At 35.9% G+C, this 12,124-nt stretch overlaps 1 protein-coding gene across 2 annotated transcripts in view; it reads right to left on the bottom strand.

Annotated features, from left to right (window-relative positions):
• abcb11b (ATP binding cassette subfamily B member 11b) overlaps positions 1-12,124 on the bottom strand; it is a 48,232-nt gene that overhangs the window by 17,990 nt on the left and 18,118 nt on the right. For both annotated transcript variants that reach the window (XM_087273480.1, XM_087273479.1), the window contains 7 exons: positions 10,072-10,197; positions 9,788-9,991; positions 4,844-5,014; positions 3,059-3,260; positions 2,142-2,223; positions 320-449; positions 54-221 (listed from right to left, as the gene is read on the bottom strand). In XM_087273480.1, coding sequence (XP_087129606.1) covers positions 54-221; positions 320-449; positions 2,142-2,223; positions 3,059-3,260; positions 4,844-5,014; positions 9,788-9,991; positions 10,072-10,197 — 1,083 coding nt within the window. The remainder of the gene's footprint in view (positions 1-53; positions 222-319; positions 450-2,141; positions 2,224-3,058; positions 3,261-4,843; positions 5,015-9,787; positions 9,992-10,071; positions 10,198-12,124) is intronic.

Here is a 12,124-nt window from a genome sequence, read left to right as displayed (position 1 = left end):
CACACTTACTGAAACCACTTGAAGTACAAGAGAACAACAGACAGGAACCTCACCGCCAAGATTTGACTGAAAAGGAGAGAGTAGACTGGGTTCACCCCTCCATTCACAGCGGCTCCAATGCTTCCAAAAAACATGTAGGGCCATTCAGGAGCGTTATATTTCAGGATACGAGCTACTGGAGCCGGTTCCACCTCCTCTGCAGTATCTTCAGGAACACCGCTCTACAAACACACACACACACACACACAGTATGTATACCGTATGTGTTAGCTGATTGAGATGTAATGAACATTTGACCAAGGTTTTGGAAAGCTCTAACCTTTCCCATGAACTCCTGAAGAACGGTAGTTTCAGAATATGAACGAGGGCCTAGTTCTCCAGCAATGGCCACTGAAGATTCAGGAACAGCGTTTGACAGCTGAGATCGAGATCTTTGGTGAATAGAAGCTCTGCAGGTATAGTGATAGTGAATGAGAGGTTTAAACAGGGAAATAGTATAACAATAATACTTTATTCTTATTCTGTGCTATTTTCAAATCACTTCCCAAGGGAGCTGTTTAACTATCCTGCTGAAGAAAAAAACTATTAAATTCATTATATAATTTTTGATGCCTTTAATGGATTTATTGGATATTATATCATTTTAAATGGAAATTCTAATTGTCCTTTGGGTCTAGAATGGTATTGTCTTTTGTTTTATTCTGATAGTGGCAATAAAAATTATGAATCCTAAATATTTTCCAAAACCACTAGAAACCATAAAATTGCATCAGCTTTATGGTAAATGTTAAAATTGATAGTTTGTAATGCCTTTAATATGGTGGTTGAGAGAGCTAAACACCAACAAATTAAGAAAAGATCTTTATCGATTTGACAGCAAACTTGTTGAAAATCACATTATGAAAATTTTCACAACCCATGCAAATAGCACAGAGCACAACAGAAATGTTTCAAGGAGACCCAAAAACACAACGGACCCGGCTATTTAGGTTATGGGCTGCATCCAAAACCACCTACTACTCAGTAGCTACTGCATTTGAATTTAAACATACTACTTGGCCATTAGAAAAGTATGTTCTATACAGTATGAATGTAAGCAGTATGAAAGGAATTCGGGCGTACTACATCTGCCATTTTGTCATGGTCATGTGACCTACACGCATCAGTTGCATCGCTTTACTGCTATTCATGAATTCTCTCATGGGGCATCATGGGATAGCGCAGCGTGCATGGGATGCACACTTCAGAATCTCACCGGAAGTAGTAGGTCATCCAGGTACTTCTCGCATACAAATTTTCGTGAATTTTATGAATTCGGACATACTACTCGGCTCGCATACTGATTTTAGCATACTATATAGTATGGAAGTATGTGGTTTCGGACGCAGCCATGGTTATTTATGCTAATCAGGATGTTAAACAAAAAAACTCATTCTTAAAACATACCACTATATACTTTTTTAGAGAGCACCAAAAATGTCCCAGGAGGTCTTTTTTTTTTTAAATTTTTGTTTTTGCAAATCCACCAGAGGCCGCTGTGAACACTTTTTCAGATCTCAAATATCTGCACCTGCTGCTGGGTAAATCCTCCAGATGCTGCGGACTGACTGACTGACTGACTGATAGACTGACTCACTCTTCTCTAAACCCAACCAATGGTGCTTTCGAAAACACAGATTGCCCTGCCCACCCACTTCCTTAAACACAACCGACAGTTTTAAAAAGCAATCCAGGAAATGAAAATCCCCTGCGGTCGCCTGATTTTTACCAGGTTTTCAGATTTTACTACATTGTCACCCTGTTATTCACTTGTTTATTTTATATTTTGGCTTGTTTTTGTCTTCATTCCACATGGAGGTAAGCGGTCAGCTGTTAAGTGTGAAAAGGAACGGCCTCATACCACCCTGTAGCATTCATTTTAAAGACAAAATGCAGCCATACTTTCTTCTGGCTACATAATTCGCAAACTCCAGAAATGTATATAGAGCTATATTTTCAGAATGACCTTCAGCTGAAATATTGAGATCAACTAACTGATAGATGAATGAATCACTGAACACTCAGTAGTATTGAAACTAAATATAGGAATAGTCCTACAAGACCTAAATAGTAAAACACCAAAACTATTTTACAACTTTTACCTCAAGCTAGCACGATAGCTTCCAGCCCTGTTGAGACTCCTTCTCTCTGCATCACTTTCACAACATTCTGCTTCCTCCATCTCTAAGAACGGAAACAGACAAAATTTCATTCACTTTATTTACTTGTTATCCTGTGCACATATTGGAATAGAGCTTTGTGTTTAAAGAAATTTAATAAAAAACAGTTATGCCATTATGTCAGGAATTTAAATTACCGCTCAGTGCAAGAGTTGTTCACAACTCAACTTTAGATTAAAAGCATTGCAAAAGGCTGATTTTGTAATATAATGTAAATCATTGTTGTCGTTGTTTACTAAAGCTTTTTTGTGAATCGATACAAATTGTATGATTGCGCTAACTAAACCGAAACTAAAATGAAATAAAAATGATTAAATATAAATATTTGATGGCAGCATAAAAAACAAAACAAAAAAATGAAAGATCGACAAATTTCATGAATATTTTATCATTCTGCTGACTTAAATGGAGCTATATAAAGGAAAATAATATATAATTATGTAAAAATTCTGTGATTATGTAAAGTGAAATTAAGCTAAAAAATATTTTTAAAAGATTAACAATAATATTATACAAAATAAAAAAAAATTAAATATTTTTGAACTAAAAAAAAATTCTTTGGAATGTAAAATTAATAAAAAAAAATATAACATTAGTCCAAGAGTTAATAAATAATAATGGAACAAAAATGATGTAAATAGTGAAAAAAAAATCTATTGAGTGAAATTTGGCTGTTTTTAAAACAAGAGTGGCAATTTAAGTTGGAATTTTTTGAACTTTGAATTTAGGGTTCTTTGCTTTACATAGTTCAATGCATTGGAGGACATTGACACATGTCACGTGTAAGGATCCTAATACAGAGTACTAACAGTAGGAATGGAAGACTGTGTGTTACTCACCCTGTTGGGCTTTCTGGTTCAAAGCTTTGTCTCCCTGGCTTTGAAGAGTGACCAAGGTGAAGTAGACGCCCTTTCTTTCCAACAGCTCATCATGTTTTCCTCTTTCAACAGCACGGCCGTGCTCAAATCCCACAATCACATCTGCATTCTTGATCGTAGATAAACGGTGAGCTATGGAGATAGTGGTGCGACCCATTCTGACCTTCAAAAGAAGATTGATGTTCATTCACTCACTCATACATCACAGCCAGTTATGTTTATTCAATTACTTATACTGCACATCTTTGGACTGTGAGGGAAAAAGGAGCACCCGGAGGAAACCCACACAAACAAACTGCCAACTGGCCCAGACGGGACTCGAACCAGCAACCGTCTTGCTGTGAGGCGACAGTGCTAACCACTGAGCCACCATATAATTGTTGTTTTTTCAGGTAAGTAATAATAAACGTTACAGTGCCCATCTTCCATACCAGAATTGCAGTTCAAGCAGCCCTGCTTGAAGTGGGTATCAGAAATTGGTGAATTTGTGAATCTGGTGCCATGACCCAGATGGGAGTGAGGTTAAAAGATGTTTACAGGGCACAGGGAGCCTTGGACTAGAGGGGTTATGTTAGATATGTTTCCATCAAGCTGTTTGTATGTACATTTTTCAATCATATAAAAAATGCTTAATGGAAACAAAGGCCGCATTTACACTGCATGGTTCAAGTGACTCAATTCCAATTTTTTTCCACCATGTGGCACAGATCAGATATGGCCCATGTATGTGTAAGCAGGAAATAATCACAGATCAAATACAGAAATGGAGAAAAGGGTGCTCTTTTATTATCAGCTATCAGTCAGCACCCGCTTTTTTTTTTTCTGGTCATTGCGCCTTTGCCATGTGCTGTGTAAATGTAGACAATTGGATATGAGTGATTTTTAAAAGATGATGTAAGCAGGTCAGAAAAGAAATCAGATACAGTCACGAAATCGGAATTGACCATAAAGAATTGCAAAGTGCAGCCAAAATGTACAGTATGTGTACAACTGGGTGGTGTAATCCTTTTATCCAGTATGACAAAATGTCCATAAATTAAGATAAAAACACAGTTACAGAATAAATTCCAGCAAACACATCAAAACCAGAAAGCACATCCAAGTTAAGTTATTTGTTTTAACAGATCATGTGAACACAAAAATAGGTGTGCTGGGACAGCATTAATGAGCAAAACAGTGAAGTGACCACACAACATAACATAACACATCTGAAATGTTGTTTTAGCCATTCCAAAATGCCTTAGCCCAAGTCAATGGATATTACCTCCTAGAACTTTCTAGAGTGGCTGCACACCCAAAGACTGGTTTCACACCTTCAAAAGCCACTGCTTTACACTTTACACTTCATCTCCTACTTCTGAGGCAATAGCCATTTATTATATTAGGAAAAATGCCACAGTGGCTTCTCCTGCCACAGCAAATTCCTTTTTTTGTGTGTGTTTTGCTATTGTTGCCGTGACCCGGATGGGAGTGAGGTGTAGGGGGGTTTACAGGGGTTAAAGGAGCCCCTCACTGAGCAGAGTCTGCGTGTGTTAGGTAAGGGGAGTTATGGTTCTATGAAGAATCTTTAACATCCATAAAAATGCCTAATTCCACAAAAGGTTCTTTATAGTGTAAAGTTTCTTTAGATCTTTAAATTTTTTTACTGAAACGTTCTTTAAGGAACATAAAATATTTCTATGACATTACTGTGAAAATGTTAGTTTTTTGAGGTTTTATTTTTTTAAAGACTTTATGCATGCTGACCTTGTCCAAAGCCTCCTGTACAACAGCTTCACTTTCATTGTCCAAAGCAGATGTGGCCATGTCCAGGAGGAGGATTCTAGGATTCCTCACAAGAGCCCGGGCTATTGCAATTCGCTGTTTCTGACCACCACTCATCTGTCCACCACCCTCACCTACTAAAGTCTCAAATTTCTGAAAAGAAAGGGGCATTGAAGTTAGAGGCATGTTTTATATGTTTTTTTTTCTTTATTTCTAAAAATATAATTGCATTTAAAACTACAGTGTATTTTTATTATTATTGGAACATCTGTTGAAAAAATTCCTGGATGAATTTGGAAGATTGAAGGTGTCTGTGTTTTTGGGGAGGAGAAGAAGTCCTTAACACAATATTCTCTTGTTTACAAAATGGTTTGTGACTTCTCTAATAAACTCTGGTGTAAACTCAAAAGAGATGCAACACTAACAGGAAACACGCAGAAGATTAAATTTTAATAAACAATAGAAATGATTTCTAATTATTTGCAGAGAAAAAGTATGACAATGGATGTATGAAATATGCACCATGTCAAAGTATGACATGCATGCACTTAAGTATGCACTTAAGAAGTGTCTGAATTCTCTTTTGCTATTTTAAGGACATGAAAAATGGCAGACGTATAAGGGTTGTCCTTATGAGTTGTTGAAATACTTTGGGTGTAATGTGCTTTAAGCCATATGTCTCTAATCATATGTCTCATCTCCCACTCATTGCGCCATGGTGCATTTGCTATTTACATTGTGGCCTTTGTAAGCAAAAAAACTGAACAATTCACTAGCGAGGAAATGGATCTTCTTTCGCAAGAGGTTAAAGCAATAAAAAAAAATTATCCGGATTCTACCAAAGCACGCTGACATGAAGAAGGCATGGGAAGAGGTAGTGTTTTATATTTATGTAGACAATAATAATCTTTTACATTTCTGAAAGGATTTTTTTTCTATTTAATACTGTTTGTGTGCTGCTGCACATCCCTGTGTGTGTAATTAACAATATGTTCACACATTTTGGACTTTGCTATCACTAAATTTCTCTTTAAATAACAAACAGGAAACTGCACCATTGACTTTAGACCTGCTTTTAGTGGGTTTATGGTGGGGTCAATTTAGGTTGCTTTAAAATAGCAACCCACCAACAATGCCCCGTAACACACCTCCTTTTCACACCAGGCACACAAATGGGCACAAGCGGAAATGCTATTTAAACAACATGTCGGAGGATGTGAAAATGATCATGAAGTTATATTAAATGAAAAAAATTAATCTGTAAAATAAATTCAAATAGACAATGCTATTAGCCTTGTGGTTAGTGTGCTTGAGGGCCTTTACTGATCCTTCCCCTCTCTATATATCACTGTCCTATACTAAATAAAAAAAAAAATATATATATATATATATATATATATATATATATATATATATATATATATATATATATATATATATATATATATATCCATATATATATATATATATATATATATATATATATATATATATATATATATATATATATATATATATATATATATGGCTGATTCCAGCGTTATGGACGTGACATTTGCAGTAAAAAAATGAAACGTATATTCTCAGAGAAGGTATATGTTAACAGTATATTGAAATATATGTTTATATTTTTCTTACCCCTTAACCATGGAGTTCAGGCATCAAAAAAATATCAGTCTATGCAGGTGTTTTATATTTAAAATGACGGCAAAATGAATGCGTTACGGACGTGACAAAAAAAAGACATGAGTTTTGTGAGTTGACATACTTTGTGAAAATTCTGTGAATGAAAATGCAGAAGCCAAAAAAATATATAACAGTCAAAAGGATAAGGGTTGGCTCTGCATGGGACATATATAATTAATTTTATTTAGTTTTTCATTTTTGCATTAATGAGGAAAAACTATCGTTACGGACGTGACTTGTCTTCGTTATGGACGTGACTGCTCTGAAATTGACAGTTGACACATTATGAAAATCAGATAAATGCTTTCAAAACTTGACCAAAGACCTATTTGTGGATATCTGTTGGGTGTGTAAACCAATAAACTTTAACCTCTGAGACATCTGAATGGTAAGGTTGCACAATTAATCAAACTTAAATAGATATCACCTTGTTATATTTAATTCGTATTATGGCATGTGTGTTGTTAAAGGTTAACGCACGTTCGAATGTTCAAAACTCAATTCGGTAACAATGTTGCATGCTAACATGGTGCTTTTATACTCTGAATAATATAGAATTTATAATAAACATAATCAGCTATAATGGGCCTATGTTTAGCAGGCTCCTAAAGTTAGTGTTTCAGACAAACTTGAATTAAATCATTGCCCGACTGTTGCGCAAGACCTTGTCTACGTGGAGAATATTTAAAATCTAGTTGTCACAGATATGGCAATATTATATTTGACAAAGTTTATTTTAGTTTATTCTAGTTAACGTGTTAGTTGATGGAATAAATAATTTAATTTCTCCACTCGCGCTTGCTTTCTTTTTCTCGTCGGCAGTCACTTCAGGACAGGTTGCAAAAAGTTCATACGCACCAGGGTGAGAGAGAAAACTTTATAACTTAAGAAAGGTTTTGTGTAGGCTATGTTAAACAAGCAGAAAAATAGTCATTGGTTGTAGGCATGTACGATGGATGACTATAATGTTTATATTTTTAGGCTATAGTTCATAACTTTGTGTAAAATATTGAATTAAATATTTACAGCTGCAGGTCCTATCGATTTTCTAACAAATGTATTACTCATATAATGTAGTTAAAGCTTAGATCAATATCAAGATTTTATTCTTATTCTTATTAAAATAATTTTAATAAGCACTCAAGCGCATTTCCCGGGTGCTGGAAATCTTTGAAAATGTTTCAATTTTAATGTAGGCTATAGCCAATTTTTAAGCTTTGAAAGTGCTTAGATTTTGGATAAAGGGCTTGGAAAATGAATTGTGTCGCTTTGATAATTTATCTTTATAAATAGTTATTTAATTAATGAAATAAAAAACATATTTATGCTCTGCATGAAACGAAAACTCCGCTGTGGCCTGACCCGCGGCGTGCGCATTTTGAGCAGTGGGAAAAGACCAAATGCATGGAGGTTATTGATTATGCGCCTTGCACGCCTCGCGTTTTGTCATTGCGCGCTTTGTGCGCTCCAGAAGAAAAGCATGTTACCTCAGTGGCGTCTTTCATTCTTCAATCAAACGAAAGCAGAGGCGGGGTTTCCTTGGAGGTGACAGCAGTGTCAAGATGACTACGGCGAACTTTTTGATGACGGAGAGACTTGTGGTCGTTGTTTTAAGTCATCCAAAGTTGTATGACTTTACAAATCTTGAATTTCATAATGTTATTTAAAAATTTAAATTATGAAAACATTGACAGCAACACTCGCGCACAATAGACCAGCTGATTCAGTTGTTATCTATAGTGACATTCAAAAGAGCACCGTGCTCCTTTTCTTCTCTTCAACATAAAATGCATTGCGGAGCGCCTCACGTCTCTGGAATGAAGAAGCGTGTTCGTTGTGATCGGCTTTTATGAGCAACACATATTTGTTAACTCGCATGACAGTAACACGTGCAAACACACGTGCTTACATATGTTTTTTTGCCAAAAAAGGAAAATGAAAGAAGGATATTCTGGCCACAGTTTGACACAGGAGTTGACGAACAAGCGCTGATCCTGGTCGTCTGTGCTGCCTGGAGCCGCGTCATAAACTCAACTAGGCATATTTCATGATTTAGTGCAGACTACAATCAACAAACCACCCTTTTTTCCATTTGGAAAAAAACAGCTATTAATAGTTCTTATATACATTTTAAATAGCCTAATCTACAAATCAAACAAAGACAAATATTTTATAACTTCGCACCAAACTGATGCTTTCATTTTACAGCTTATAAAACATGTATGCAAATTAATGCAGTATCACATGTAAATAACAAAATTGTTATATGCTTAGCCTATACTTTACAAAATGTATAGGTTCAAAGCCTTATGGTTCATTGTCATTATCTTTCACTATAGGCAGCGCGTGCGCACATGAACCGCAAGTAAGACGGAGGAAATAGGTTAAGTCATTATGGCCAATTATGGCAATACGTAAAATGTTGTTTTCTTATTAAACATTTATTTCTGAAATGTTACTAAAGTGGTTTATAGTTAAATGAAATGTTCAGTTCTTGATATAACATATGGATGTTATGTAATGTAAGTCAGTAATTGTAATGCAGCATCTTAATGAACAAATATGCGCTAGTCATTGGCTTATATTAATAAGGAGTTCAAAAATGGTCACGTCCGTAACGCAAAATTGTGGTTGTTTAGAGCAAAGACCTGAGATGAATTGGCGATCATAATTAGTATGGACATATTTTGGCTTTGTATACAAAGTTTCATTTTATTTGTTATAATATTTATTCCACAGTATAAACTTTTTCATTAAATCGTTACGGACGTGACACGTGACCGAAGCTGCGTGATGTCTTAAATATGTAGCTCATAAATCAAAAGGGCAGTAATGTTATGAAAAAGTAAGGGTAATCATTTATACTACAGACTCCAATCCTTCTGCAGAATGATTACTGTTAACATAAAGCATGGAAAAGGGGAGTCTTTAATCCCTTATTCTAAAGCACGAAATGTGGTTGGATTATAATGAAATTTACCATTGGCACAATCCTCATATTTCATGGATAAACAAACCAATTTTATAAAAATTTAACAAGAGCACATCATTACAATAAAATATAGACCTTAATGAGCAAATTTAAATAGGTTTTGTTATTTTGGTCAAAAGTTTATTTTTTCATGATAAGGTTGACATTTTCATGGAATTGCTCATATATATATCCTTTAAAATATTTTTTAAAAATCCAAAAATTATTGATGTCATTGTATGGTAATTTTGAGAAAATTTATCTCCTGCCTGTGGTAAATCCATGATAAAGTTGTAGGCATTGGCCTCTTTGGCGGCTGTGATGATGTCATCGTTCGAGACTCCGGGCCGTCCGTATCGGATGTTCTCAGCAATAGTCGTGGCAAACAAAACAGGCTCTTGCTCCACTATTCCAATCAGAGAACGCAGCCACTGTATGTTCAGACCCCTGATGTCATGGCCATCCAGTGTAAGCTAGAATAATGGAAAGTTGGACAATTTCTGAATCACATCCACCAATAACATTGTGGAATGTGAAAGTCTTATTTCATTACCATTCCCTCTTTGGGGTCATAGAACCGTTGGATGAGTTGGATTGCTGTGCTTTTTCCAGCCCCACTGGGACCCACAAATGCCGTTGTCTCTCCTGACTTTACCTGCAGATTAAGCTGATCCAGGATCTATGAAGGTGAATAGTGTCAGGTAAGTTACTTCAAAAAAGTAATTAATTACTAATTACATCATTAAAATTGTATTTAATTGCTTTTCTAATTAATTAAAAAGTAATAGTTACTCAATAAGTATTTAATTACTTGACTCAATACTAAAATCTACAAAATTCTCAATGTATAGACAATAGAAATAAAACTCTTAACTTTTAATTTTTGTCAAACAGTAGATATTAAAATAATTTCATCTTTTTTGTTTAAGAAATAACACAAACATTTAAACATATATTAAAAATATATATGCATCAAAACACGAAACATTTCAAATTAACAATATAATATAATGATTTCAGCAGCATGGACCATGCCACACTTTGAGCTAGACTTTATTGTAAGGATGTATTGATAAAAGGGATGGTAAGTGAGATGAAGGTGAAGGGAGGAAGAGGATAAACAGTGAACAGGTACAGTGCATCCAGAAAGTATTCATAGCACTTCATTTTTTTCCACATTTTTTTATGTTACATCATAAAATTCACTTGTGGTAAATTCAGTTGATAGACCATGATTCGAAAAGGCGCACACCTGTCTATACAAAGTCCCAGGGATGACAGTGCATGTCAAAGCACAAAGCAAGCATGAAGACAAAGGAAATTGTCTTTACACATCCGAGACAGGATTGTCTTGAGGCACAAGGCTGGGGAAGGTAACAGAAAAATTTCTGCTGCTCTGAAAGTTCCAATGAGCACAGTGGCCTCCATCATCCATAAGTGAAAGATGTTTGGAACCTCCAGTACTCTTCCTAGAGTGGCCGACCATCTAAGCTGAGTGATTGGGTGAGAAGGGCTTTAGTCAGGGAGGTGATTAATAAATGGTCACACTGTCTGAGCTCCAGCGTTCTTCTGTGGAGAGAGGAGAACCTTACTGAAGGACAACCATCTGTGCAGCAATCCACCAATCAGGCCTGTATGGTAGGGTGGCCAGACAGAAGACAGAAGCCACTCTCTGCCTGGATTTGGCAAAAAAAAAAAAAAAGGCTTCTGAAGGACTCTCAGACCACGAGAAACAAAATTCTCTGGTCTGATGAGACTAAAATTGACCTCTTTGGAGTATATACTAGGCGTTACTTTTTAAGAAAACCAGGCACCCTGCATCACCAGGCTAATAAAATGCCTACAGTGAAGCATGGTGGTGGCAGCATCATGCATCATGATGTTTTACAGCAGCAGGTACTGGAAGACTAGTCAGGATAGAGGAAAAGATGAATGCAGCAATGTACAGGGACATCCTGAATGAAAACCTGCTTCAGAGTGCTCTTGACCTCAGACTGTGGAGACGGTTCATCTTCCAGCAGGACAATGACTTAAAGCACACCGCCAAAATATAAATGGAGAGGATTCGCAACAACCCAGTGAATGTCCCAGAGCTAAATCCTATTTAACAGCTCTGGAGAGATCTGACAATGGCTGTACACCGTAACTTCCCAGCCAACCAGATAGAGCTAGAGAGGTACTGCAAAGCGGAATGGGCAAAATTTCCCAAAGACAGTTGTGCCAAGCTTGTGGCATCATATTCATAAAGACTTGAGGCTGTATTTGGTGCCAAAGGTGCATCAACAAAGTATTGAGCAAAGGCTGTGAATACATGTGATCTTTCAGGTTTTTATTTTTAATACATTTCAAATTTTAATTAAAAAAAAATAAAAAATTTCACATTGTCATTACAGGGTATTGTGTGTAGAATTTTGAGTAAATTAATTAATTTATTTTGGAATAAGTCTATAACATAAAAAAAGTGGAAAAAGTGAAGTTACTTTCTGGATGCACTGTGGGTAGGTTGATTGGGTGTCCTACGATGATGCCAAGAGAGGGGGTACAATTTCTGCAATATTTTGGTAGAGTGATTGGACCCCCAGATTCAAGGGTTATAAGGGTAGTTT

The sequence above is a fragment of the Danio rerio genome, chromosome 11 (genome assembly GCF_052040795.2).
Source record: "Danio rerio strain M-AB ecotype USA chromosome 11, GRCz13ab, whole genome shotgun sequence".
Taxonomy (NCBI): Eukaryota; Metazoa; Chordata; class Actinopteri; order Cypriniformes; family Danionidae; genus Danio; species Danio rerio.
Note: the sequence above shows the minus strand (reverse complement) of the source record. Positions and strands in the feature narration are given on the sequence as shown.